The sequence below is a fragment of the Hemicordylus capensis genome, chromosome 1, assembly GCF_027244095.1.
Source record: "Hemicordylus capensis ecotype Gifberg chromosome 1, rHemCap1.1.pri, whole genome shotgun sequence".
In the NCBI taxonomy this organism is placed as follows: domain Eukaryota; kingdom Metazoa; phylum Chordata; class Lepidosauria; order Squamata; family Cordylidae; genus Hemicordylus; species Hemicordylus capensis.
The window spans coordinates 73,090,083-73,117,579 of record NC_069657.1 but is presented as its reverse complement, the minus strand read 5'-3'; the positions used below and the strand labels follow the sequence as shown (position 1 = coordinate 73,117,579).

General features: G+C 44.7%; 1 protein-coding gene across 1 annotated transcript in view; it reads left to right on the top strand.

Moving 5' to 3' along the window:
- SPTBN5 (spectrin beta, non-erythrocytic 5) overlaps window positions 1-27,497 on the top strand; it is a 198,457-nt gene that overhangs the window by 134,570 nt on the left and 36,390 nt on the right. Inside the window, exons 45-56 of the mRNA XM_053313122.1 lie at window positions 171-295; window positions 1,440-1,602; window positions 8,638-8,826; window positions 16,914-16,991; window positions 17,777-17,949; window positions 18,843-18,933; window positions 19,619-19,765; window positions 20,019-20,156; window positions 23,072-23,328; window positions 24,145-24,331; window positions 25,470-25,682; window positions 27,145-27,341. Of these exons, the coding sequence (XP_053169097.1) occupies window positions 171-295; window positions 1,440-1,602; window positions 8,638-8,826; window positions 16,914-16,991; window positions 17,777-17,949; window positions 18,843-18,933; window positions 19,619-19,765; window positions 20,019-20,156; window positions 23,072-23,328; window positions 24,145-24,331; window positions 25,470-25,682; window positions 27,145-27,341 (1,958 nt within the window). The remainder of the gene's footprint in view (window positions 1-170; window positions 296-1,439; window positions 1,603-8,637; window positions 8,827-16,913; window positions 16,992-17,776; window positions 17,950-18,842; window positions 18,934-19,618; window positions 19,766-20,018; window positions 20,157-23,071; window positions 23,329-24,144; window positions 24,332-25,469; window positions 25,683-27,144; window positions 27,342-27,497) is intronic.

The following is a 27,497-nucleotide window of genomic DNA, read 5'->3' as shown; positions in this document are numbered from 1 at the left end:
TATGTAAATTTATTTGAATATTGATGCCTACATTGCTGCTGGTGGTGCTATAAGGACATTTTTATATGCAGCCACATCTTATTACTTGTTTTCAAGCTTGTATGAATAAGAGAGTAATTTTAAAACAAACCATACAATAACTATATAGTGAGTGCTTGTGCTCCTTTCAGTCCTTGGAGCTGCAGTCGTGCTCCCTTTACAAGACGACTCCATCCTCCATAAATGATAAACTTACTATGAAGCAAAAGGAGATGAAAGACCTTTGGCTACGACTTCAGGGCCAGGCCAAGCAAAGGTAAAAATGTTTACAAGACTGACATCTTGAACCTGAAGACAGACCACCATTTTGTAGCCCTGCTGCTGATTACTTTGACTCTACCAAAACGCATTGTTGTAAATACAGTTGCAGATGGGTAAAATATGCACACCAAGGTGTGATTACAAAATGCTGGCCTTGGTTATGAATAGGCATTCACCTTTTGGGAAGACATAAGGTTTCTCAATTTTTAGCCTATTGCTGACAATTATACTTTGGCTGAGTTGGGTTGGCCACCATGCAAAGAAAGCTACAAAGTATGGGCGGCAAGAGGGTACACTGCCACCCCACACCAGCAATTTTGGGCACAGCGCCGGTGGGGGAAACGGGGGTGGTGGTAAGAGCATCCTCCCTGCTTCTTAGAGTTAACCCCTCACTGCCACTGAACCGGCCATCTGCCAGTCCATGCACTAGAGGTGTGCACGGAACCATCTGGTCCAGTTTGGTTCAAGTCCAAACTGGACCCGAACTGGGCCAGTTCAGTCCGGCACCCCCTTGAACCCCTTCCCCCGGTTCGATTCAGTCCATGGGGTGGTTCATGCGGTTTAAAAAAGCACAAACAAATAATATTTTACACTTACCCCTCTGGGGGAGTTGTTCGAGGCGGCAGAGGTTCCCTCTCCCTCCGCCAGCCTCCCTTATGTAAGAAATTGGTGCAGTGACCATTTTGGAGGCCACCACACCTGCACAATGGGCCTCTTAGAAGACATGAGCGTAGTGGATATGATCTAGATTAAAATAAAGTTTTGAATAACAGTAACCAGCCAAAATGAGATAAATATGGTTCACACCACAAATATTTTAGTGATGGAATGTCAGGAATGGATAGGTGTAGGTAGATGTATCTGTTTTCATATTTGCTTGCTTCTCTGTGGGAATGCTGCCAGAGGAAAAAGGTTATTTATAGGAAAGCAGCATGCAAGGCCCCTCAGATATGGCTATGTAGATGTTCTTGGGGCTGCACTGAGTTAAGTAAAAGTGCAGTTTTTTGCCTCACCCCCACAACAAACCAGGTTTCTTACAGCAAAAAAATCTGTAACCGTATCAGGAGAAGTGGCAATTCAAGGAGAGTCAATAGATAGATGTGGTCATCACTGGTTCTAAACTGTTCTATGTGTGACAGGAGAGAGAAGTTGTCAGCGGCTTACCAGATGCAGAAGTTTAACTCTGAGATGAAGGAGCTTCTGGACTGGATTCAAGAAGTCAAAGGCCAAATGGAGGCTGGGGGTCTTCCGAAAAGTCTAGCTGAAGCAGAAAGTATGATTGAAAAGCATCATGAAATAAAGGCAAGCATGATTATTTATGAATTATTATAAGGCACTGTTGTCTTGCAATCCATCGTTCGCATATACATCACTCAGTTTCATAACTATGGTGCGGCCACACCTGGAGTACTGCGTACAATTCTGGTCACCACATCTTAAAAAGGACATTGTAGAACTGGAAAAGGTGCAGAAGAGGGCAAGCAAGATGATCAGGGGCCTAGCGCACCTTCCTTATGAGGCAAGGCTACAACACCTGGGGCTATTTAGTTTCAGAAAAAAGATGACTGCGGGGAGACATGATAGAGGCAGTGGCGGAGCCTGAGTGCCAGCGGCCTGTGTGCAGGCACGGCAGCAGCCCCGCTCACCCCGCCCCCTGTGTCTGACATCAGATGCAGGGACTAGCCACGCCCCCACAACTGACGTCAGATGCGGGGGCGTGGCCTGGCTCCCAAACTGAGCCCTGCAGCTCCGTTCGGGAGTGAGTCAGGCCAGCATAGGGCTGGCCGTTCAACTCCTGAAGGGGCCACACTTCGGGAGCTAGACTTGGGCTGACGCTGTGTTTGCGGCCCAGAGGAGATCTTCCCTGCAGCGAAGAGCCGCTCCAGGCCGCACCGCAAATGCAGCGCCAGCCATTTAACTCCCAAAGGGGCCACGCAGCCCCTTTGGGACTTAAGCTTCTGCTGGTGTTGTGTATGCAGCGCAGCCAGGAGCGGCTCTTCCCTGCAGGGAAGAGCCAGTCCTGGCTGCACCGCGAACACAGCAGCCTTTTAACTCTCGAACGGAGACCGTGCAGCCCCTGCTTGGGAGCCAAACCAGCACCCCCGTGTCTGACGTCAGATGTGGGGGGGTGCCGGGGCAGCGAAATGCAGCCTCTGATTGGGCGTGGCCCGGTTTCTTTGAAACCATTGGCCCAATAGTAGCTCCGCCCCTGGATAGAGGTCTATAAAATCATGCATGGTGTGGAGAAAGTGGGTAGAGAGAAATTCTTCTCCCTCTCACATAAGACTAGAACCAGGGGTCATCCCATGAAATTGATTGCCAGGAAATTGAGGACCAACAAACGTAAGTACTTTTTCATACAACACATAGTCAACTTGTGGAATTCTCTGCCACAAGATGTGGTGACAGCCAACAACCTGGATGGCTTTAAAAGGGGGTTGGATAACTTCATGGAGGAGAGGTCTATCAATGGCTACTAGTCGGAGGGCTATAGGCCACTTCCATCCTCAAAAGCAGGATGCCTCTGAGTACCAGTTCCAGGGAACTATCAGCAGGAGAGAAGGCATGCCCTCAACTCCTGCCTTTGCCTTCCAGTGGCATCTGGTGGGCATCTGTGTGAAACAGGATGCTGCACTAGATAGGCCTTGGGCCTGATCCAGCAGGGCTGTTCTTATGTTCTTATAAGAATCTCTAAAGAGTGTCCATCCTTATCAGTTGTCAGTTACCAAGGATGTAGTATGTATAGTGGCAAGTCTTCCTTCATTGATAGTTGCATCCAAACTCTTTATCTTCTGTATCTTAATTTTGAATTGAAGAGTCTTCCTCCAAGCCCAATTTTCCATCCTTGGCCTTCCTTCTTGGTGTAAGTTATTCAGGATAGCCTCGTGAGGTGGAAATATTTGTCCCTTGACACTCAGGAGCAGCTTTTGAAGAGACTTGGTTGGGAAATTTTGTCAGTTCAAATTTCCTTTTAGGAACATAGGAACATAGGAAACTGCCATATACTGAGTCAGACCATTGGTCTATCTAGCTCAGTATTGTCTTCACAGACTGGCAGTGGCTTCTCTAAGGTTGCAGGCAGAAATCTCTCTCAGCCCTATCTTGGAGAAGCCAGGGAGGGAACTTGAAACCTTCTGCTCTTCCCAGAGCGGCTTCATTCCCTGAGGGGAATATCTTGCAGTGCTCACACATCAAGTCTCCCATTCATTTATTTATTTATTCTTTATCTATGTAAACCGCCCTGAGCCATTTTGGGAAGGGCGGTATAGAAATCGAATTATTATTATTATTAGCAACCAGGGCAGACCCTGCTTAGCTAAGGGGACAAGTCATGCTTGCTACCACAAGACCAGCTCTCCTCTCCCATTTGCATATGGTTGTTAGGCAAATATGTCCCTGAGCATCACACGACCCTCAGGGACATAGTTTTGGGTACCAGAGAGATTTCTAGGGCAAGGAGAGGTTGTTGAAATTCCCCTACACACACATTAGCACAATGTAGTGTTACACCAGTGCAAATTGCACAGCAGCACCCGATACTATATTTTTTGAATTGCAATGGACTGTATCAAACTCCATCTGATGACTGTTTATATGCTTTTCCATGTTGCTGAAGATGTCACAAAATTTGCTTTTTATTGAATCTGGTGATATGCTATATATGGAAATGCTGAGGTGGGAGGAGAGCAGTGATGTGATTGAGATCTCTGCTTGAAGCTAATCCAAGCTTGCTGCAGTTGGTTCATCTCTCATCCACTCACAGTCCTTGCAGGGAGAGATGTATATTTGTATATTACAGGGTGTCTGAGGCAAAATTCTACCCTTCTGTGAGTGACTCTTTATGGAGAATTGGGAAGGTACTGTTTGATAGGCTTGTGCATTTCGATTCGGGTACAAAACCGTTTTGTGCCTGAAAATGGCAATTTCGGCGGTTTTGTAACCAAAACAAAATCAAGAATTAAAAAACAGATATTTCTGTTTCCAAATCGAAATGACTGTGTTTCGGACAGAATGCTTTGTTCTTTGGAAAAGAATTGCAATTGAAATTGACTTCTCTGACTCTCTCCACTCCAGCTGAGGCACTGAGTGATTTGCAGAAGATAAGATATGCAAAATGTTTTTGAGCTTGAATGGTTTAGTTAAGTATGTGTTGTATTCAGTGTGATTGAAATGCAAACTGACCTTGCAAAGGGATTTGGAAGACAGCATTTTGAGACAGAAATACCCAAATATCTTTGGGAGCTCAATGCAATTCCAAAGCTCTTGCTAAAAGCCATGGTATAAATTGTGTGGAGAAGCTTTTCGAGAAGCTGGTTAGGAAAGTTCTGAAATTACACAGGTTTTTCTTTGCAAAGGTTTAGAAAGAATCTCTTGACTTGTTCAGGGCTCTTTTGAAGAGCTATTTTGTTTTTCTTCTGATTTTTATGAGTTATAGTGGTGTCTAAATTTTGTTGCCCACGTTGAGCAGTCTAATGTAATTTAGGCCACAATGTAATTTGGTGGGACATGATGTCTAAGCCAGGGGTTCACAACTTTTGCCATTGCAGGGACAGGTCATCCACATGGGACTACAGGAGACAACAGGAGTGGGGTGGGGAACACACCTGTCAATCTATTGACAGCCCCAGGAATCTTAGTTGCTTTTCTCTTTCTTGTAACCATGTTCCATGGTTTTGCACTTTCTTAAATGCAGTGATGATAAATCTCAACAATTCTGAACAGTAGGCTGATTTGTTTGGGCTACAGCTCACTCCAGTTCAAGTAAATGAACATTTGAAGCTGTTCCATAGTACCAAGGCAGTTTTATTTTATTATTATTATTATTTTGCATTTTATACCCCGCTCTTCCTCCAAGGAGCCCAGAGCGGTGTACTACATACTTAGGTTTCTCCTCACAACAACCCTGTGAAGTAGGTTAGGCTGAGAGAAGTGACTGGCCCAGAGTCACCCAGCTAGTATCATGGCTGAATGGGGATTTGAACTCGAGTCTCCCTGGTCCTAGTCCAGCACTCTAACCACTACACCACGCTGGCTCATTGGTCTATCTTGCTATCTCAAATGACCTGTGGTCATTGTTCCATGGAGAGGGAGTGTTTTTATTGAAAGATTGCTTGAATCCACAAATGGGTTGTGCTGCTGTGCTAGTGCCACAGGGACAGGTCACACCCACTGCAAAATTCTCAAAGAACTGTGCCAAAAAATTAAGTGTCGTTGTTGTTCATCATTCTCTTCACTCTTTCAACTTGTTTATGTGGGGCTTAAGGGGCAGAACAGTGGGTTGGGTGGCAGTGCCCCAAGGGTGGTGCACCCAGATTACAAATAGGGCAAAGGACTGATTTCTTGGGAATTTTTGAGGTTTTCGTGTCTTTAAGATTTTTCGTCATAGGGAATAAGGGAGGTTTCAGCAGCCCCATAACTCCACCTGGGGGGCACTGGGATGGCCCAAAGCGAGTGGTGGTGTAGTGCACAGAGGGTGCCAACCACCCCCCTGGATTGCTAACCCATTGGGGTACTGGGCTTTGTTGTTTCTGAGGTGTTGAGTTTAGATTCTCTGGTAGCAAATGAGATTTTTAATGAAAAGCCATGAAACCACTCTCATACACTACTAGAGAATCTACTCTTAGAACACCTCTAGAACAACAAAACCCTGTATTTCATGGGTTGGCAACCCATGTGGGTGGTTGGCACCCTATGTGCACTACACCGCCACTTGCTCTGGGCCACCCCAGTGCCTCTCAAGTGGAGTTAGGGGACTGCAGAAACCTCCATTATACCCTGCGAGGAAAATATGAAAGACGCGTAACTTCATTAATTCTTTAAAAATCAGCCCTTTGCCAAATTCCTCTGAAAAAAAATGTGGTAGCTTCCTTGTATCAACTGGGCACTACCACCAACTACAATACACTCTGGGCCACCACCACCCCGCGTGAAACTATACTTTTCCTGAAACCTCCATCATACCCTATGGGGGAAATCTGAAAGACGCGCAAGCTTCAAAAATTCACCAAAAATCATCCATTTTTCCAATTCCTTTGAAATTTTTGTGGTAGCTTCCACTCATTGGGCACTATAACCCCCACCCACTCTTTTGACCATGTGACCCATTTTTCAGTCTGAGTTAATTTGGATTCAGATTCGGATTAATTCGGATACAAAACAAAACAGGTGATTCGGAAGGCTTAATTTCAGACAAAATACAAAATGGGTTTATTTCCGATCTGGTACAAATCAAAACAGAAAAAATACAATATGCGCAACCCTACTGATTGCCAAGAGAACTTACAATTGAATATGGTTGACCTCATCTGAATATATATATATTCAGAGCAGAAGTGTGAAAAGGAGGGGAGGTTTTTGTACTTCTCTGAAACGCTGGCACTTCTGCATGAAATTAGAATTGTATCAAGCCCTAACCAGAGTCCACCATCAACTCCAACAAAGGTCTGCTGTGTCTGAAGATTTTCATCCCATTCTGACTTACAATAATATATTTAACTAGCTGACCTGGCACAGAGCATCTGCGCCCCTAGTTCTCCCTGTCTCTCCTCCCCCATCTTTAATTCTTTCTCCCCCCTCCAGCCCCATTTCTTTCCCCCCCTCACACACACACCCAATTTCGTTCTCCCACACAAACACACAGCCCGTTCTCCCTCGGCCAGGCTGCTTTTCCTCAGCAACCAGCTGCTGCTTCTCCTCGGCCAGCCATCTGACAGCCTGGCAGTGGCCACCTACCAGCTTGGCAGCGGCCGCTTTTCCTCGGCCAGCCATTTGCCGGCCTGGCAGCCGCTGCCTAGCCACGGCTGCTTCTCCTTGGCTGGCTGCTTCCCCTGCGCAGCCACCTGCCGTCCTGGCTGCCACCGCTTCTCCTCCACACCCGCTTCTCCTCCCATCCCTGTCGCTAATCCGCAGCTCTCTCATGAGAACTGCTGAACATGGGATTAGTGATTGGTATGCTTAGGAGAAATAAATATATAGTTTTAGCATTGTTTCCTATAGGTCATTATGTCCTATAGGACAATGCGTTGACCCAGTAATGATGCACTGAACGATTTGATTTGGACTGGTACAATTATCCATGCACAGCCACTGTTCCCTGTAACAGGGATTCCCAGATGTTGTTGATTACAACTCCCAGCATTCCCAGCAGCAATGGCCTTTGCTTGGGGTTTATGGGAAGTTGTAGTCAACAACATCTGGGTATCCCTGTTACAGGGAACACTGTGCACAGCCCTATCAATTAGTTATTTATCAATCAATCAATCTGTTCTGTGCTCATCAAAGAACTAGTCTATGGAAGGAGAGCTGGTCATGTGGTTAGCAAGCATAAATTGCCCCCTTTACTAAGCAGGGTCCGCCCTGGTTTGCATTTGAATGGGAGATTACATGTGAGCACTGTAAGATATTCCCCTTAGGGGATGGGGCTGAGCTGGGATGAGCAGAAGGTTCCAAGTTCCCTCCCTGGCATCTCCAAGATAGGGCTTAGAGAGACTCCTGCTTGTAACCTTGGAGAAGCCACTGCCAATCTGTGTAGACAATACTGAGCTAGATGGACCAATGGGTCTGACTTGTTATAAGGCGGCTTCCTGTGTTCCTATGATTAAGAAGGATTGCACTCTGGTGGGTTTCCTTAGGGAGAGTTTTGCATAGCTGGAGCAGTACCTTTGTGTTGTCCCAGAAACAGTGTTCCCTGCAACAGGGATTTGCAGATGTTGTTATTACAACTCCCACAATCCTCAGCCAAAGGCCACTACAGCTAGGGATAATGGAAATTGTAGTCAACAACATCTGGGAATTCCTTTTGCTGAGAAGCACTGCCCAGAAGATAGAACTTCTCAGGCAGATCCAGTGCAGAACCTTCCACAAAGATCTTAACTGGCAGGAGTGTTCATATAGAAGAAAGGAAAAGGTTACTCCACAAAAGTGCAGTAGTAAAGTTCTGAATATAATGAAGAAGGCTGGAATCTATTTGGTGAAAGGGGGGAAAGGAGACAAAGGCTGTGCAGCCTCCCTCTTTTTCCACCCTCTTTTTCTTTTTCTTTTTTTAAGTAATCGTATTTAAAACCTCTGACACTTACTGCTAACATTTCCCGAATAAATCCGTTTTTACTTGGAGAAGGATCAGCCTTTGCTGGCGTCATAAAAAGGATTATTTGTTTTTTGTACTTCTTAGAGTTTTCTGTGCTGTTCCAAGGACAGCCCAAGGACTAATGACTTTTCATTTAAATGTTAGTATTGGAAGGTTAATATATAAAGTCTGTTTTTGTCCCCTAAAGACCTTTATCTTGGATAGTAGGTTCTGCATGAACATTTGACATCAATCTTTCCAACATGTTTCAGGCAGAGATTGAAGCACGAGGGGGAAGGTTCACTGCACTCAGCAACCACAGTCAAAAACTCACCAGCTCTGGTCATTATGCAGCCCCTGAGATTCACCATTCCCTCATCAGACTACAACAGGCGTTCACTGAAATGATCCAGATCTGGCAAGAACAAAATCTAAAACTGCTTCAAGCCAAAAACTTACAGGTAAGTGAAGAAATGGTCTGGAGCAACTAACCAGGATTAGAGCAAGGTCTCTTTGGAAGCATCCTTAAGCCAGTGACTCCCAGCCTGTTTGTGCCCGAGGCACATCTAGAACATCCAAAAAGGGTTAGGGCACACACCTTTCCCCCCAGTTTTGTGGTGGAAAAGCTGCCATAGACCATTTATTTAATTATGTATTGACTGACCCACTACTTTTAAGCACCATGAAGAAGGAATCCCCTCCCCTGAGCATCACACACGTTTTTTAACTAAACTTGTGGTTTTAAATTGTTTTAAGGTTTTGATTTCTGTTTTAATTTGTTTATGTTGCTGTAAACTACCCAGAGATGGAAGTTTGAGGTGGTATACAAATATATTATAAATAGATAAAATAAAGGAGCAATTCAGCTGCAAACAGGGATTTTAAACCCCACATTTGTAGCTGGCTGACTACTTTATATACTGGTAAAGGAGCATTCGGAAGCAAACATGATGATTTGAAGTTGAATCTCTCCTTTAAAGGAGAAGTGGAGTCTGCTCCAAGCACAGGGAGTTTAAACACTGGCCAGCCAGGCTCACAGTGAAGTTTAATGTGCTTGAAGTGTGAGGAGTTTACATCCCTCTTATTGGAGCAGAAGACAAGAAGCCAAGTGTATCATGGGGCACTAAACCACTTGGGACTGATGACCACATCCCACCTCTGCAAAGGTGGGGGCCCCATTAGGATGGTCTGCCCAAGAAGGTTATTGGATCCAATAGGATTCCGAGAAACCTTCGAGGCATTTAGTGTTGGCTCTGTTGGTGACCCTGTCGACAGTCTGGTGGAGAATTGGAATAATCAACTCACCAGGGCAGTGGACACAATCACTCCTAAGCATCATCTCCGACCCACTTCAGAACTGGCCCCTGGATATACAGAAGAACTATGGGGGCTGAAGCGGTGAGGTAGAGGACTAGAGTGCAAGTGAAGAAAGACTCGACTCAAATCCAACAGATTACTACATAGAGAGCATTTGAATCAGTTTGAAGACTACTCTGTGAAGAGCAGACACATCTTGGGGAGGTGAGCAAGCTTTTCTAAGCATCTAGCCCTTCCCCCTTTCAAACCAACTAACAGGAGGAGGGGAGATTTTCAGAGGCTGGTTTCTCTTTAAGGGATAAGTCCTAGTCTCTGTGTGTGTGTTTGTAATTGCAAGGGTTAGAATTTGAAAGGGTTAGCTAACTCCAGTGTTTGATGTTTGTCCCTACAACAGTTAGAATTTGCAAAGGTTAGCTAACTCCAGTGTTTGGTGATTGTCCCTGCCTGGAGCGGGTGGAGTCAGCTAGGGCTGGGGGAGGCCCCACATTCCTTTGACATGTGTCAGTTGGAAGACTACTCTCTACATAAGAGATTTAGGGCCGAGAGCATAGCGAACAGAGCATAGGAGTTTTGCAGGAGTTTAGCGGGAAGTGTGCAGGGGAGCCTGGAACAAGCCCCAGTGATCACAAGGAGACTGGTAGAGAAGAGAACGTAAGTACAAATCCCTTCTTCTTATTCTTGGGAAAGGATTTTTGGACAGTAAATACCTGGCCATTACAGCTGAGACCTATCCTTCTAAAAAGCTATCTCTAAATACTGTAAACAGCCAACAAAAACAGTATGAAGATAGAAGACCAGCAAGGGAGGAGACACTTCCCAGTGTATTGCACATAGTGCCACATGTATGACTATTTGCCCCATGGGCAGAAGTCATGGTTGTGTGCTCGGTGCAAGGAGCTCCTGGCTCTCAGGGAGCAAGTTCGTTCCCTTGAGACCAAGTTGGCAGATCTGGAGAAGCTCAGAGAGACAGAGAGGCATGTGGACGAGACCTTCAGGGACGTGATAGAGACATCCCACTACAGGGCTGATAGCTCCTCTGCTGTCAGGGAGAATGAGGGTCTCGGGCAAGGAGGACATCGGTCTGAGGAAGAGGGAAATGCTCCTTTAGAAGGGACCCCTTCCATGGATGATGAGCCCATATCCTCTCGCACAGGGGATATTCCTCTGGGGGGTGAGGGCCTCCTTGTAGTGGGTGAGAGCTGAGGGGTTTCTATGCGTGGATGAGACGTTGGTGCCAGGAGGAGGGGTTTAGATTTGTTAGGCACTGGGATACATTTTGAGGTAAGCAAGGCCTGTACAAAAGGGATGGGCTGCACTTGAACCAAGATGGAACCAGACTGCTGGTGCTTAAAATCAAAAAGGTTGCAGAGCAGCTTTTAAAATGATGCCTGGGGAACAGGCTGTGGGTGACAATACAAGGCCTGAAAGGGGACGTGCTACTGGGGACGTGCTATCGCCCTCTTGATCAAAATGCTGACAGTGACTGGGAGTTGCAGCAGGAAATCAGGGAGGCGTCAAGGAGAGACCAGGCTGTAATCATGGGTGACTTCAATTACACACACATACTGGGTAAATTCACAGTCAGGTAATTGAAGTCACCCATGATTACATTCAAGTCAGAACAAAGAGGTCAAATTTCTAAATACGCTAAATGACTGTGCCCTAGAACAGTTGGTCACGGAACCAACCAGAGAGAAGGCAACCTTGGATCTAATTCTGAGTGACACCCAGGACCTGGTGTGTGACGTCAGTGTCATCGACCCTTTAGGGAACAGTGACCACAGTGCCATCAAATTCAGCATACATGCGGGGAGAGAATCACCAAGGATGTCTAACACAGACATTTTGAATTTCAGAAGAGGAAACTTCTCCAAAATGAGGAGTATGGTGAAAAGAAAGCTGAGGGGAGAAATCAGAAGAGTCACTTGGCTCCAGAGTGCATGGAGTTTACTCAAAGCCACGATACTAGAAGCCCAGTTAGACTGTATACTCAAAAAGAGGAAAGGTACCACTAAGTCCAGGAGGATGCCAGCATGGCTAACGGGTACCGTCAAGGAAGCCATAAAAGGGAAGAAGACTTCCTTCCGAAATTGGAAGGCCTGTCCAAACGAAGAGAACAGAAAGGAACACAAACTCTGGCAAAAGAAATGCAAGGTGACAATAAGGGAGCCAAAAAGAGAGTTTGAGGAACATTTAGCTAAAAGCATCAAGGGGAATAACAAAAACTTCTTTAAATACATCAGAAGCAGGAAACCTGCCAGGGAGGCGGTTGGACCATTAGACAATGAGGGAGTGAAAGGGATTATTAAGGAGGATATGGAGGTTGCAGAGAAGCTAAATGAGTTCTTTGCGTCCGTCTTCACGGCAGAGGATACTGAGCATATACCTGTTCCTGAACCAGGCTTTTCGGGGATGGCGGCTAAAGAACTGAGCCAGATAGAAGTGACGAGAGAGGATGTTCTAAACTGTATGGAAAAACTGAAAACTAACAAATCACCAGGGCCAGATGGCATCCATCCTAGAGTCCTCAAATAACTCAAATGTGAAATTGTTGACCTCCTTGCTAAAATATATAACTTATCCCTGCAATGAGTCCTGTACCAGAGGACTGGAGAGTAGCAAATGTAACACCAATTTTCAAAAAGGGATCCTGGGGTGATCCGGGAAATTACAGGCCAGTTAGCTTAACATCCGTTCCAGGCATATTGATGGAAAGCATCCTCAAGGATAAAATTGTAAAGCACCTAGAAGAACAAGCCCTGCTGGGAGTGAACCAGAATGGGTTCCACAAAGATAAATCTTGCCTCACCAACCTTTTGGGGTTCTTTGAGAGTGTCAACTAGTGTGTGGATCAAGGTGATCCAGTTGACATAGTATACCTGGACTTCCAAAAAGCTTTTGACAAAGTTCCTCATCAACGACTCCTGAGGAAACTTGACGGTCATGGGATAAGGGGACAAGTACATGTGTGGATAGCTAACTGGTTGAAAGACAGGAAACAGAGGGTAGGTATAAATGGAGAGTTCTCGCAATGGAGGGAAGAAAGAAGTGGGGTCCCCCAGGGATCTGTACTGGGACTGGTGCTTTTTAATTTATTCATAAACGATCTAGAAGCAGGAGTAAGCAGCGAGGTGGCCAGATTTGCAGATGATACCAAACTCTTTCGGGTAGTGAAATCCATAACTGATTGTGAAGAGCTCCAAAAGGATCTCTCCAAACTGGGTGAGTGGGCGACAAAGTGGCAAATTCAGTTCAATGTTGGCAAGCGAAAGTGGTGAACATTGAGACAAAGAACCTCAACTGGTGGACAGCTCGTTGAAAGTGTCGACTCAATGTGTGGCAGCTGTAAAAAAAAAAAAAAAAGGCCAATTCCATGCTAGGGATCATTAGGAAGGGGATTGAAAATAAAACGGCTAATATGCTAATGTCCTTATAAAAAACTATGGTGTGGCCACAGCTGGAGTACTGCGTACAATTCTGGTCACCACATCTAAAAAAGGACATTGTAGAACTGGAAAAGGTGCAGAAGAGGGCAACCAAGATGATCAAGGGCCTAGAGCACCTTTCTTATGAGGCTAGGCTACAACACCTGGGGCTATTTAGTTTAGAAAAAAAGACGACTGCGAGGAGACATGATAGAAATCTGTAAAATCATGCATGATGTAGAGAAAGTGGATAGAGAGAAATTCTTCTCCCTCTCACATAACACTAGAACCAGGGGTCATCCCATGAAATTGATTGCCAGGAAATCTAGGACCAACAAACGGAAGCACTTTTTCACACAACGCATAATCAACTTGTGGAATTCTCTGCCACGAGACGTGGTGACAGCCAACAACCTGGATGGCTTTAAGAGGGGTTTGGATAACTTCATGGAGGAGAGGTCTATTGACGGCTACTAGTCGGAGGGCTGTAGGCCACCTCCAGCCTCGGGGGTGGGTTGCCTCTGGGTACCAGTTGCGGGGGAGTAACAGCAGAAGAGAGGGCCTGCCCTCAACTCCTGCCTGTGGCTTCCAGCAGCATCTGGTGGGCCACTGTGCGAAACGGGATGCTGGACTAGATGGGCCTTGGGCCTGATCCAGCAGGGCTATTCTTATGTTCTTATACCCTGGTGGCGCAGTGGTAAAACTGCCGCCCTGTAACCAGAAGGTTACAAGTTCAATCCTGACCAGGGGCTCAAGGTTGACTCAGCCTTCCATCCTTCCGAGGTCGGTAAAATGAGTACCCAGAATGTTGGGGGCAATATGCTAAATCATTGTAAACCGCTTAGAGAGCTCCGGCTATAGAGCGGTATATAAATGTAAGTGCTATTGCTATTGCTATTGCTATTGCTATTGCTTATGTTCTTATGAAGATCTATGCTCAGGGGATATGTGTGACAAAGAAGCTATTCTTTTCCTCCCATTTTGCCTTCACAACTTCACACCTTGTGGAGTTGTTCAGGGTTGTGAAGGGGCTAATGTGTGCCCCTTCCCACTTGAATCGGTATTGGAACCAACAATTACTCACTATGGCATTTTTAATGAGTTCCTTGTGGACAAAATCTCTCGTATTCAGGGTGACTTAGATTCAAACTCCACAATTGTTAGAGTCTGATGCCAAGGTGTCCAGCAGCTCCCCTTACGTGATGACCCTGGATCAATTTCAGTAGGTGACTCCTGAGGATGTGGACAAGTTGCTCAGAATGGTGCAGCCTACCACCTGCCCACTTGATCCTTGTCCGACATGGCTTATACTACCTGGCAGGGAGGCTGTTGTAGAGGGCCTGGTAGAGATTATAAATGCTTCTCTGAGGGAGGGCAGGATGTCTTCTTGTCTGAAGGAGTCACTCATTAGACTGCTTCTGAAGAAGCCTGCCTTGGATCCATGAGTTAAGAAATTGCAGGCCTGTCTCCAACCTTCCATGGCTGGGCAAGTTGATTGAGAAGGTGGTGGCCTCCCAGCTCTTGGCAGCAATGGAAGAAACTGATTATCTAGACCCATTTCAAACTGGCTTTCGGGTGGGCTATTGGAGACTGTCTTGGCTGGCCTGATGGATGATCTCCAAATTGGGAATTGACAGATTGAGTGCGAATTTGTTGGTCCTTTTAGATGTCTCGGTGGCTTTCGATACTATTGCATTACTATCCTTCTGGAACAGGGGATTGGGGTAGGAAAACAGGGGATTGGGAAGGAAATCCCCTGTTCCTTCTGGAACAGGGGATCTCAATACTATTGCATCACTATCCTTCTGGAAAAGGGATTTGGGGATGGGAGGCACTGCTTTGCAGTGGTTCCGCTCCTACCTCAGGGGCATATTCCAGATTGCGTCTCTTGGAGACTGTTATTCTTCAAAATCTGAACTTTGGTATGATGTTCCTCAGGGCTCCATACTGTCTCTGATGTTGTTTAACATCTACATGAAATTTCTGGGAGAGATCATCCAGAGATTTGGTGCAGAGTGTCAGTATGCTGATGAAACCCAAATCTATTTCTCCATGTCAACATCATCAGGAGAAGGCATAACCTCCCTATATGCCTGCCTGGAGGCAGTAATGGGCTGGATGAGGGATAACAAACTGAGGCTGAATCCAGATAAGATGGATGTACTTATTGTGTGGTGTTGGGACTCAGGAGACGATTTTGATCTGCGAATTCTGGATGGGGTCACGCTCCCCCGGAAGGAGCAGGTATGCAGTCTGGGGGTGCTTCTGGATCCAAACTCCCTGATGTCCCAGGTTGAGGTGATGGCCAGAGGTGCTTTTTATCAGCTTCGGCTGATACACCAGCTGCATCCGTTTCTTAAGATGAATGACCTAAAAACTGTGGTACTTATGCTGGTAACCTCTAGGCTGGATTAGTGCAATGCACTCTGTGTGGGGCTACCTTTGTACGTAGTCTGGAGACTGCAGTTGGTACAGAGTGCGTTGGTCAGGTTGGTCTCCGGGTCATCTAGGTGAAACCATATTACTCCATATTGTGTTGAAAGAACTACACTGGCTGCCGATACGTTTCTGGGCAAAATGCAAGGTGCTGGTTATTACCTATAAAGCCCTGAACAGCTTAGGCCCTGGGTAATTAAGAGAATGTCTTCTTCACCGTGAGCCCCATCGCCTCTTAAGATCACCTCCAGAAGTTCATATGCAGTTGCCACCAACTCATTTGACGGCTACTCAGGAATGGGCCATCTCTGTTGCTGCCCCTGACTTTGGAATGTGCTCCCTGTTGAAATAAGAGCCTTTCCATCTCTGTCAACTTTTTAAAAGGCACTGAAGACACACTTATTCCCCCAGGCTTTTAATTAGATTTATGGTTTTAATTTTTAATATTGGTTGTTAATGATTTTAATGTTTGAATGATTTTAATTGTTTCAATGTTTTAAATGATTTTAATCATTTGCCCAGAGATGCAAGTTTTGGGAGTTATAAAAATAAGTGAAACAAACAAACAAACAAACTCCAAGTGTGGGGAGTTTGAACTTCTCGCAGTTTGAGCAAACTTCAGAGAGAGAAAACAGCCCACTGTTTGTGTACAAGAGAGGTGTTTGGCTGCAGACCAAAAGAGGAGCAGCCTGATAAGTTATGTGGCTCACTCAGATTCCCCTCTCTCCTGCATCACTTTCAGTGCAGGTTGGAGCATGTTTGCTTGTAGAAGTTTCCAGGTTCACTCCCTGATATCTCCAGGCAGGGCTGAGAGAAATTCCCACCTGAAGCCTTGAACTGTTGCCAGGCAGCATATACACTATTGAGCTAGATGGTCCAATAGTCTGATTCAGTATAAAACAGCTGCCTGTGTTCCTATGTTCCTAAACCTTTTCACACAAAGGCTGGTTGAAAATTGCTCAGTGGTGGTGACAGGTATTCTGAACATGGTTGGAGAAGATTAATTCACATTTTCCGGACTGAGTGGTAGCATTCAAAATAGATGCTATTAACTCTAAGCTCAGTAGGAGACTGGCTCAAATTAAACTTTTCTCTGTTCCTGTGTGACTAAAATAATGAGTTCCTTCAATTTTACTTAAAGGAAGTAGTTTGGTTTTTGAGAGGCTTTTTATGAACAATTTCATGGAACCGAGTATTATCCTAAAATGCCTTTGTTATGTAATATTATCTAATGTTTCGATGTGAGGCGCTGGAGCTCAGTTTTCTCTGGAAGTCATGCTTATGCCCTCTCCCACTGAAACCATTCCCCACTGAACTTGGAACTATCATTATCCTGACTTTGTTGCCATCTCTTACTCTCTCTTGAGCAGAAATACTTTGGCTATGTGGAGGAGAATGAAAGCTGGATCAGCAGCAAAGAGGCCTTCATAGCAAACAAGGACCTGGGGGTAAGTGAAATGGAGTGTGTGTGTGTGTGTGTGTTTTCAGTTGAAAGGGGGGGAAATGTTGGCAAAAAGGAGAAACTGTAATCTAATCATTCTTAGAAAAACTAGTTTTCAACTTTCTTCACCAAAAGGCCAAGCCGCAGTAGGCCCACTGGATTCCTAAACTGCTGCCTTTGGGCTCCTTTAAAAGTTTCCTGTCCCTGTTTCTTTCTCTCTGGCATCGTCCTGTAGCCATATATTTTTAAGACACAGAAGCACATAAACCAGGGCAGCACTGGGACAGGAAAGTTCTCTTTTTTTGCAGCTGAAAAAATACTGCCCCTTTTAAAAAAAAAATTACAAGTAGGTAACTGCTGCATAGTTTCCTACTTATATTTACTTATTTAGGAAATTTTATCTCACCTTTCCATCTGAAGAAAGCTCAAAATCTCAAACTAAAAAATAAGCCAAAGGCAAGAAAACAATCAAAATGTAGATCAAAAAGCAGCAGAAAAACAAGAAACCAAGTGCTAGCAAATAAATAAAATCAGCTAAGAAAAGGATTGTCAAAATAAGAGCACTTCAGCAGACAACCAAAGGTTGGGAGGCTGAGAGTTAAGCCAGCTCGGCTCCTAAAGCCAGCCCGAGCCTTTGGAACCCAGTGCTTTGTGGTCTCACATTCAAAAAACCCAACACTTTCATACCACTCTGGAAGGCTTTGATAAACAGAGGTAGGCATTTGAATCCTGAATGTGGTGGGTGAAGTAACCAACTAAAAACAACTCCCAATGTTTTAAAATTATATTCAGGATTCTGTGTCCAGTGTGGAAAGCTTGCAGCAAAAACACATGCAGTTTGAAAAAGCCTTGGAAACCCAGCTGGAGAAGATTGATCTGATGGCCTCATTTGCCCAGCAGCTGAGGGACAGCAAGCATTATGACTCAGAGAACATAATGAACAAGTGTCAGGCTGTTCTGAGGAGGTAGCACCTGATCCTTTTCTCGCATTGTTTCTGTGACATCTTATACGCCTTAATCAGGGACCCGCTATTTAAAATGGTTCTTTATCACTTACCATACACCCCGTAGTGTTTCATTCATCAGGTGCACCCACCCTTGGTAGCAGGCATGAATTATCCCCTTTGCTATATGGAGTCTGTCCTTGTTTGCATTTGGATGGGTGACTACATGTGAGCACTGCCTGCTGGAAGATATTCCCCTTAGGAGAGGGGCCACAGCTCGATGGAAGAGCATGTGCTTGGAAGCAGAAGGTCCCAGGATCAATCCCTGGCATCTCGTAAGTAGGGCTTGGAAAGACTCTTACCTGAAGCCCTGATACCTTGGAGAGCCAGCCACTTCCAGTCAGTGTAGACCAGGGATTCTCAACGTTGGGTCCCCAGATGTCATTGGACTTCAACTCCCAAAATCCCCAGACCCAGTGGCCTTTGGCTGGGGATTATGGGAGTTGAAGTCCAATAACATTTGGGGACCCAACGTTGAGAATCCCTGGTGTAGACCATACTGAACTAGACCGACCAATGGTCTGATTTGGTATAAGGCAGCTTCCTATGTTCCTACCCACCCAGCTACCAGTCCCCCCACTTTGGCAAGTCTATTGACACAAGTGCATAGTGCTAAGAAAATATCCAACTGGCAATATGTGCTTCATATATCTTCATTTTTGGAGATGAGGAAGAGAACTGCTAGTGACTTTTTGGTTTTTCTTACTCTTCATCATCTCCTTTCCAGCCATAATGAGAATTCTGTGATTCTTGCATCACAGAGGTTAAAGCATATATTTTAAACTAGCCTGTGAAACCAATACAATGTTAACCCTCTGTGCCATCTTGTCATCAGTATTGTTTTTTACCATTAGAAAGGAGAGACTTCTGGAAATTGCATTGGCTCGCAGGAGACTGCTGGAGGAGTCGTGGCTACTGCAAAAATTTCTGCGTAATTCCTTCGAGGTATAAATATATTTTACTTGATGTGATGAAACATCTTAAAACTTATGAGAGTTTACTATCAATGCTTGAATATGAATACCAGGAGAAGGAAATGGAGCAAAAAGAAGCTTGATGTAGGAAGCCTTAATACTAGAGCATTTATGTCTACAAATATGAATCAGTTAAAGCCATTTTTATGATTATAAAATACCCTAGCCGACATCCAGAACAATGGACCACTTGTGGAAGGATGTACTAGCACTCAATTTTTGTGCTAAGTCTGGAGCGTTAGTAGTGTTGCGCTACCACAATCTTGCTTGCAGTTGTGCAACAATTGTGCAACTGCAACACACCTCATTAATTTTAATGGGATATTTGTGCAAAAGACGCTATAGCACAGTTCAGCAAATCCCCATTTTTACTACAACTAAGCTAACATCTTGTGCTAGTCCAAATTTGCTTGCTCCATCAGTGTGCTGTTACTCTGGGCATCAGCCTCTGAGAAGGAGATACTCTAGGAAGTGAAGATATGCAAGGTTGCTGAGAAAATTAGCCCCCTGGTGGAGTAATATGGCTTAATAAAGAAAGATGTGGAAGAACTTTTGAGATTGTTCTCAATTAGCCTCTTTTTTTATTAAGAGGAAAGGTTGAGAAATGAACTAAAGATTAATTTCCTGCCTGACTTGTGTTTTCCTTTTCCCTAAAGGTGGCTGCCTGGATGAGTGAAAAAAACAGTATCGCTCTTGATGAGAGTTGGAGAGACCTTAGCAACCTTCAGGCCAAACTGCAAAAGCACCAGACTTTCCAGGCAGAGATTGTGGCCAACAGGAACCGCTTAGATAGTATCAAAGCTGTAAGTGAATTCAGCTAGTATTGTATGGAGGGAAGGAGAAGTTGTCTGAAGTGGTGCCGCCAGGAAAATCTGAGCCAAAAACAATTGATTTGTAGCTGATCCTAGCCAGAGTAGAAGTAGGGATTTAAACTTAATTGCAAGTTGCAAGGAAGATAGAATTATTTGAATGTGTTGATATTTAAGGACATAGTTCAGACAAATGTTACATTTTGGGAAAGGAGCCAGCAGGGAGAACTTTGACTTTTCTTCACAGGAAGGAGAGAAGATGCTCCAGGAGGAACATTATGCTCCTGAGGCTATCCAGTCCAGATTGCAAGAAATAGATGAACTTTGGGATCAGCTGCTGGAAAACTGTCATGAAAAGAGAAGAAAGATGCAAGATGCCTACAAGGTAAAGCAAGATATGGGGGAAAGGGACCCTTGCCATCATTTCAAGCAACAGTGGCTCTCACCTGTCTATTTCATGTTTTAAGTGCCAGAGCTAAAGAACCACTGCACACAGTATTGCTTTTGCAACATCAAAATACCACATAGCACAAACCAAAGTCACTGAAGCCCTCTATCTAGGTATAAGAATTACAAATAGTGACTGACATCCTAATTAATGCAGCAAACATGCTGCCCAAAGTAGGATATGCAACAGATGCACTGTCACATCTGGAGCATGAGTGCTTACATGTGGAGGAGAAATTTTTGCCTCCCCCCACCCCCCGCCCAGATGCACTCAGTACAACCTGCAATTATATCCCTGAGGGTCACTCACCCCCTCAGGGACAGAATTGCACATTGCACAGAACACTTCTGGCAAAATTGCTCCACTGCACACAAGCTTCAGACGCAGTCACACCTCTGCTGTATGTGTGGTGTTTTTGGCTTCATGTGTGCAATGTTAAGATCTTGGTCACTGTTATTTACATTACTTGTGCAGTATTAATTACATTACTTTTATGCAAAGCACATGAAAGCCTTGCATGTGTCTAGGGATAAGCACGAATTGGCAGATGGCCGGTTTGGCAGAGGTGGTGGTTATCTTTAAGGAGCAGAAAGGGTGCTCTTCCCCACCCCCTGCCGCCGCTTTTCCCCTGCCAGCACTGTGGCCAAAATCGCTGCTGTGGGGAGGCAGCATACCCACTTGCCGCCCCATCTGCGTCATACTCTGGAAGTGGCTGGTGTACGTGTGTGACATGAGACAGCAAGAGGGTATACTGCCACTCTGCCACCCCATGGGCACAGCACTGGTGGGGAGATGCAGAGGGGGGGAAGAGCACCCTCTCTGCTCCTTAAATGTAACCCCCTGCCAAACCGGTTTGGCAGTCTGAAAAAGAACCGTAGAACTGGTTTGTGCACATCCCTACATGTTTCCCCACTATAACCCTGTGAGCTACTTTACTATGATTCTTATTTGAAGTTGAGCAAATGAATAACTGAGGCTAAAATGAAGTGACTGGTGCCGCCTGGTGACTTTACATCTGAGCAGATTTTTGAACCCAATTCTTCCATAGCCACTTCAAGAGCTGAATTCAAAATCAAAGGTCATTGCTGTGTTCATAATCTTTAGATTAGCAGCAGGGTTTTAATTTTTTTATTTTTTAGCAGTTTTCAATTTCTTCTAGGGTTGTGCATTTTGTATTTTTTCTGTCTTGTTTTTGGCCCAAATCTGAAACCCCCCCATTTTGTTCTTTGTTCAAAATCAGCGAATCTGAAACACACCAATTTTGTTCTTTGTTCAAAATTGCAAAATCCAAATCTGAAATGTTTTGGATTTTTAAAAATGGGGCAGAACTAGTGGTTGGAGGTGGTAGTGCCCAATGGGTGGAAGCTACCACCCAAATTTCGGAGGAATTGGGTAAAGCGCTGATTTTTGGTGAATTTTTGAAGTTTAAATTTTTTCCCATAGGGAATAATGGAGGTTTCAGAAAAAGTATAGTTTAATGTTGTGGGGGGAAGGGTGGCCCAGAGCAGAGTAGGGTGCATGGTAGTGCCCAGTGGGGGCAAGGAAGCTGCCAGAATCTTTTCAAAGGAATTGGGCAGAGGGCTGATTTTGAAAGATTTAATGGAGTTCACGCATCTTTAAAGTTCTTCCCCATAGCGAATGATGGAGGTTTCAGCAGCCCCATAACTGCACTTGTGGGACATTGGGGTGGCCCAGAGCGAGTGGTGGTGTAGAGCACATAGGGTTAGCAACCCGTGGGGTACTGGGTTCTGTTGTTTCTGAGATGTTTTGAGTGTAGATACTATGATAGCATATGAGAGTGGATTCATGGTTTGTTGTTGAAAAGCTCATATGCTACCAGAGAATCTACACTCAGAACACCTCAGAAACAACAGAACCCAGCACCCCATGAGTTAGCAACCCATGGGGATGATTGGCAGCCTATGTGCACTATACCACCACTCACTCCCGGCCACCCCAGTGCCCCCCAGGTGGAGTTATGGGTCTGCTGAAACCTCCATTATTCCTTAGAGGGGAAAACCTTAAAGATGCGTAAACTTAAAGATGCGTAAACAATTCCTAAGAAGCTCGGATTTTTAAATATTAATAACAGAAATTGGATTGCAGATCGATCTGTTATAATCTCAGTTTTCTGCTTAGATAGTGTTCTGAATAACTTCTTAAATTTATTAGAATATAATTTAACCTAAATATTCTTTGGCTTCTTATCTGAATCAGGACATACAGAAACAAATGAAGCGTGTGCATGAACCATTTGATGTTGAACCAGTTCATGTTGAACCAGGGCGGTTTGGCATCTCAATCATGAACCAAACCAAGGCCAGTTCAGTCTGCAATTGAACCAAACCAAATCCAGTTCAAGCGGGCTGGTTCGAGATCGAAGGGTGGCAGGGGAGTTGCAAGAAAGGTAGTCCAAGATTCTTACCAGCCTGGCCTGGCCTGGCATAGATGCCGGTGCCACTGCTCACCTCCCCCACCCCCGTGCAACCTAATTGCTGGATCACTCTTTAAGCAAGCTGCCCGCATGCACGACATCAGCACAGTTCCGGCCTCTGTGGATGTGTGGAGGCCATTTGTGTAATAGGCAAAATCTATCAAATTTTATTCTGCTGCCAATAGATAAGGACCAGGAGTGACATTTACCACTAACTTAATTGTATGTTCAAGATTCTTCTGGTTCCCAATTAACTAGAAGTCAAATTAACAATGTGTTAAATGCATTATTTTTATGCTCTTGCTTTGTGGACAGCTGCACAGACATCAAGTAAAATGGCTGCTGTAATAGCAAGATGGACGTGATAAGTCTACAAAAAGTGCTTATAACTTCTAACGTTTCTTTCCTCTGGCTTCAGGCTCTACATTTCCTACGCATCGTGGATGATGTGGATAATTGGTTGGGAGATCTAGAAAGTGAGATGAAAGCACCAGAAGGCAGAAATAACCTACTTGTTCTAGATGATCTTCTAAAGAAACAAGAAGAATTGGAAGATGATTTTTCCGGCCATAGGGACCAGTTGCAAGGTCTTATCAATACTGTGCAAGAATTCCAACAAGAGAAGCATTTTCTGGCAGATGAGATAGAAGAGAGAGTAGACCATGTAGTACACAGGTGTGTGAACAGTCATGCATTTTTGCTTCACTCTTTTCTTTTCTTTTTCTCTTCTCTTTCTCCTTTCTAATTGTATTTTCCCTGGCTGACATCCTGACTAATGTTGTGCTTGCACAATGAACAAGGTTGCACTAGTGCAAGAAGATTGAGTAGCTATGCTAAATCACGGGTAAGGATGTGCAAAGTGGTTTGAATTTGAACCGGTTCGAATTCAGACCAGTTCGGTTCGATGGTTCAAATTCGAACTGAACCAGCCATCAGGTTCGAGCTTTAGGTTTGAATTCGAACCCAACTGGGGGTGGTTCATTTCGAACCGGTTCAAACCAGTTCGAACCTCCAAAAGTGGGTGGGGTGCCAGCTACCACCCCACCCACTTTTGGAGGTTCAAAACGGTTCAAATTCGAACCAAACTGGGAAGGTTTGAGCAAAATCAAAACTGAACCTCCCCCTCCTGGTTTGAACCCAGTTTGAATTCAAACCAAACTGGGCAAACCGGTTTTGTGCACATCCCTAATCATGGGGATTTTCAGAATTCTTCTCCTGTGCAAAAGCTCCCTGCAAAACATATGAGGTGTGCCACAGGTTGTGTATCTTGTTGCGCCAGTAGAACACAAATTCCAGATTTAGCACAACTAAGCAACAGCCTTGTACTAGCACAACATCCTTGTGCAAACATAGCATTAGGCAAGATGTCAGCCACTTCTTTCTTTTCTCATCCGTCCTCTTTTTATCAGCCTTTCATCTCTGGTCAAGGCACTTGTGTTAAACAGCAGTTTTATTTGACTATATAAATGCCACTCCTGTTTCAATTCCCAGGTACAAGAGTCTTAGGGAGCCATTGCAGGAGAGGCATGGTTGTTTGGAGGCCAGCAGGCTCCAGTACCAATTCCTTCAGGATATCAATGAGGAGTTAACCTGGATTCATGAGAAAATGCCCCTGGCATCATCCAGAGACTTTGGCCAATCTCTTACAACTGTTCAGAGTTTACAGGAAAAACATCAGGTAAGGTTACATTACAATAGCCTTGGGATGAGAACAGTGATAGACATTATCTGCCACTGCTTCTTCCATGTATTTTTGTTGACTGGGTTTAAAAGGATAAACGGGGTTAATGAGCCCTGTAGAGCTGATTGTGAGAACTCAGACAGGCAAGTCTCATGATCAGTGAGAGACGCCTCGAGAGGGTTAGCAGGGGGAGAGGGCTTAGCCCACTCTCCCTGCACACGAGCAGGCTTCAGCCTTGGGTGGCCGGATCAGCCACCCACACGACTGCCGTCTCCATCACAGAGCCGGCAGGGGCTGCGGGGTTCAGTGGCCACGTGGCCCCTGGAAGTTCCAGGATGCCCCGTGCGAGTGCACGATCGTAGAGCCCACGTTCATAGAGCCCAGGTTAGTGGAGCATTCGCTTAGGGGAGGGCTCCATAAGCAGGTTACTGGGCTTAGAGGAGGGCTCCTTAAGCGGGTTACCTGCTTGAGAGCAACCGGGCTCGCCTGCAAGCCCGGTGATTTTCACGGTCTCCAGAAAGCGGGCTAGGCTCCCTTAGCCTGCTTTTTGGTGATCGTGAGAATCACCTCAGAATTTCAGGGCAATCCTGGTCAAACTGCTCCAGTTAACCAGCATTTAACCAGGATAGATAACCTGGATATCCTGGTTATCTATCCTGGTTAAATGCTTCCTTGCACAACTCCACCTGGGCTAGATTTTACATGCATAGCCACGTCGGCAGAAGGAACACACCAGTGTTAGGTTGCACATTATGTCAACCAAAATTTTTAAAATTCATGGAAAATCTTGTTCTCGGATCTGCTGTATCACATCTAGTTTGGTCCTAAATCAGGAACCAAACTTTTCAGTTCTGGACCATCTCTACTGTTTAAAACTATGTTTTATTGTAATGTAAGAAACTGATTGAGTTGCTAATGTTAATAAACAGATTTAGGAAGTGTGTGTGTGTGTGTGTGTGTGTGTGTGTGTGTGTGTGTGTTTTAATATCTCCTGATATGTACATCTCTAGGCAGTATACAAAATTTAAAATAATTAAAAGTCACAGATTACAATACATGACACAATTTAAAAATAGCATAAAATAGTTATTAAAACAAATTATTAAAATTAAAATTGTTTTGTTGTACCTGTCAGAATTTAGAGAACGAGATTAGCAGCCATGATGCTTTAACGAAAGCAGTCATCAGCACTGGACAAAAGCTAGTAAAAGCGGGGCACTTTGCTTCTCATGATATCATGGAACAGGTGAAAGAACTGGAGCTTTCCTTAGAAAGCCTGAAGGATGAGGCTCAAGAAAGAAGAAAGAGGCTCATACAGTCATATGAAGCCCAGCATTTCCTCACTGAGGTACGATGAGGTTGGAAAGCCAGTTCCCATAAATTTGAAGGACCAGAGGTTTCTGTTGGCGCAATCAATATTGTTAGAGCTTGAAGGAAAATTAAAACATCTTTCGTCTATCGAAGGTGTTGCCAAACAACATCAATCGAGCTTAGTTATTCCTGTTTTCATAATGGAAGAAGTCATATCTCATTGCTATTGATATCCAATTTCTACGTTTCATTAATGCCCTTGCTGTGGAATTTTTATGAAGCTCAGCCTCTTTCCACTGTTTGTTTTTTGGATATATTCTTGGCATTGTTTTAAACTTTTGGAATTTCTGTTGTTTTTATAAGCCCTCTTGGTACTCTTCATGAGTACCACTGTGCTCACGGTTACAGCAACCAGTGTTCCCTCGAAGAGGGATTCCCAGATATTGTTGACTACAACTCCCAGCATCCCCAGATGCAGTGGCCTTTGGCTGGGGATTATGGGAGTTGTAATCAACAACATCTGGGAATCCCTGTTAGAAGGAACACTGACAGCAACCAAAGCGGGAAAGAAGTCTCACCCAGGAGCTGTCATTCACCTCCTTGATCTGGGCATTCATGGTTACAGCGCTGTTTGTGGGAAGGGGGAAGCACTGAAACCGTGAAGACTGGTGCTTCAATGAGGAGCAACCTCAAACAATGAGGCTTCCATGAGGTTACTGCTCATGGAAGTGCCGGCCATCATGGTTATGGTTCTTCCCCTTCACACAAACAGTGCCGTAATCGTGAGTGCCCAGCTCAAGGAGTTGAATAACAGCTCCTGAACGGGACTTTCTCCCTGCTCTAGGAGCAGTAACTGTGAGCTCAATGACACTCTCAAACGTCTGAAGAGAGCTCTTGAGTATGATTTATCAGTTATGTATGAATGTCAAAATAGTGTTACCCAGTTTCCAGGTGGCTTAACATTTATTTCCACTCCCCAGAAGGCTCTTCAGAAAGCAGGCTTTACCACGGGTTTACTGCGAGTTTGGGCATAACAGATACTCAGATGCAAATAGAAGATTTCTTTATCCCGGACATGAATCAGTTTAGGTTCCAATATAGAGGGGGAAACCCGAATCATGTATGAAGTGCTCTCTGAAACAGAGCACAGACTTAAGGGAAAATCTGGCCAATATGTGAATGCACACCCACCCTCCCAAAGTAAAATCACAGTAAAGTCGCCATCTGAAAAAGCTCCAGGAAAATCAGGGAATGGTAGTTATCCGAGGGAGGCTAGATAATGGAAAATACTTGATACCTAACCCAATTACACTTCCCAGGTTTCTTTGCAGGGAAACTAGGACACTTATTATGCTGTAAGATCAATATAAGTTTGAAGTTTAGCTACCCTTTTCCCCTTCATGCGGTAGCCTTAGTGAACCATTTCTCTGCTAAATGTAGATGTGTCAGCAGGTTGCAGGTAAAGATCAGGTCTCATTCAAGTTCATTGATCACTGTAGCTTTTGGAAGTGGAATCCTGGATGACGGAGAGGGGGCTTGCCCTGGAAATCACAGATTATGGGAGGAATGAAGAATCTACCCAAGCATTGCTTCGTAAAGTAGAAGCTGCCAAGCTGGACCTAGAGGGATTCAAGCCCCGCATTGAGAAGCTGAGGGAAACAGGAACCTACCTTTTGACCAGTGACAACCCAGAGAGGTAGGCGAGTGAAAAGCTGTAGATTCTTTTCATATGGAAATTTGTCTATAAATCACTCCCATGTACATATATACTGACTAGATATTGATATGCACACTATCTGACTGGTTCCCTGACAGACCCACCAAATGCAAAGCAATAGAAGCAGACTTGCCG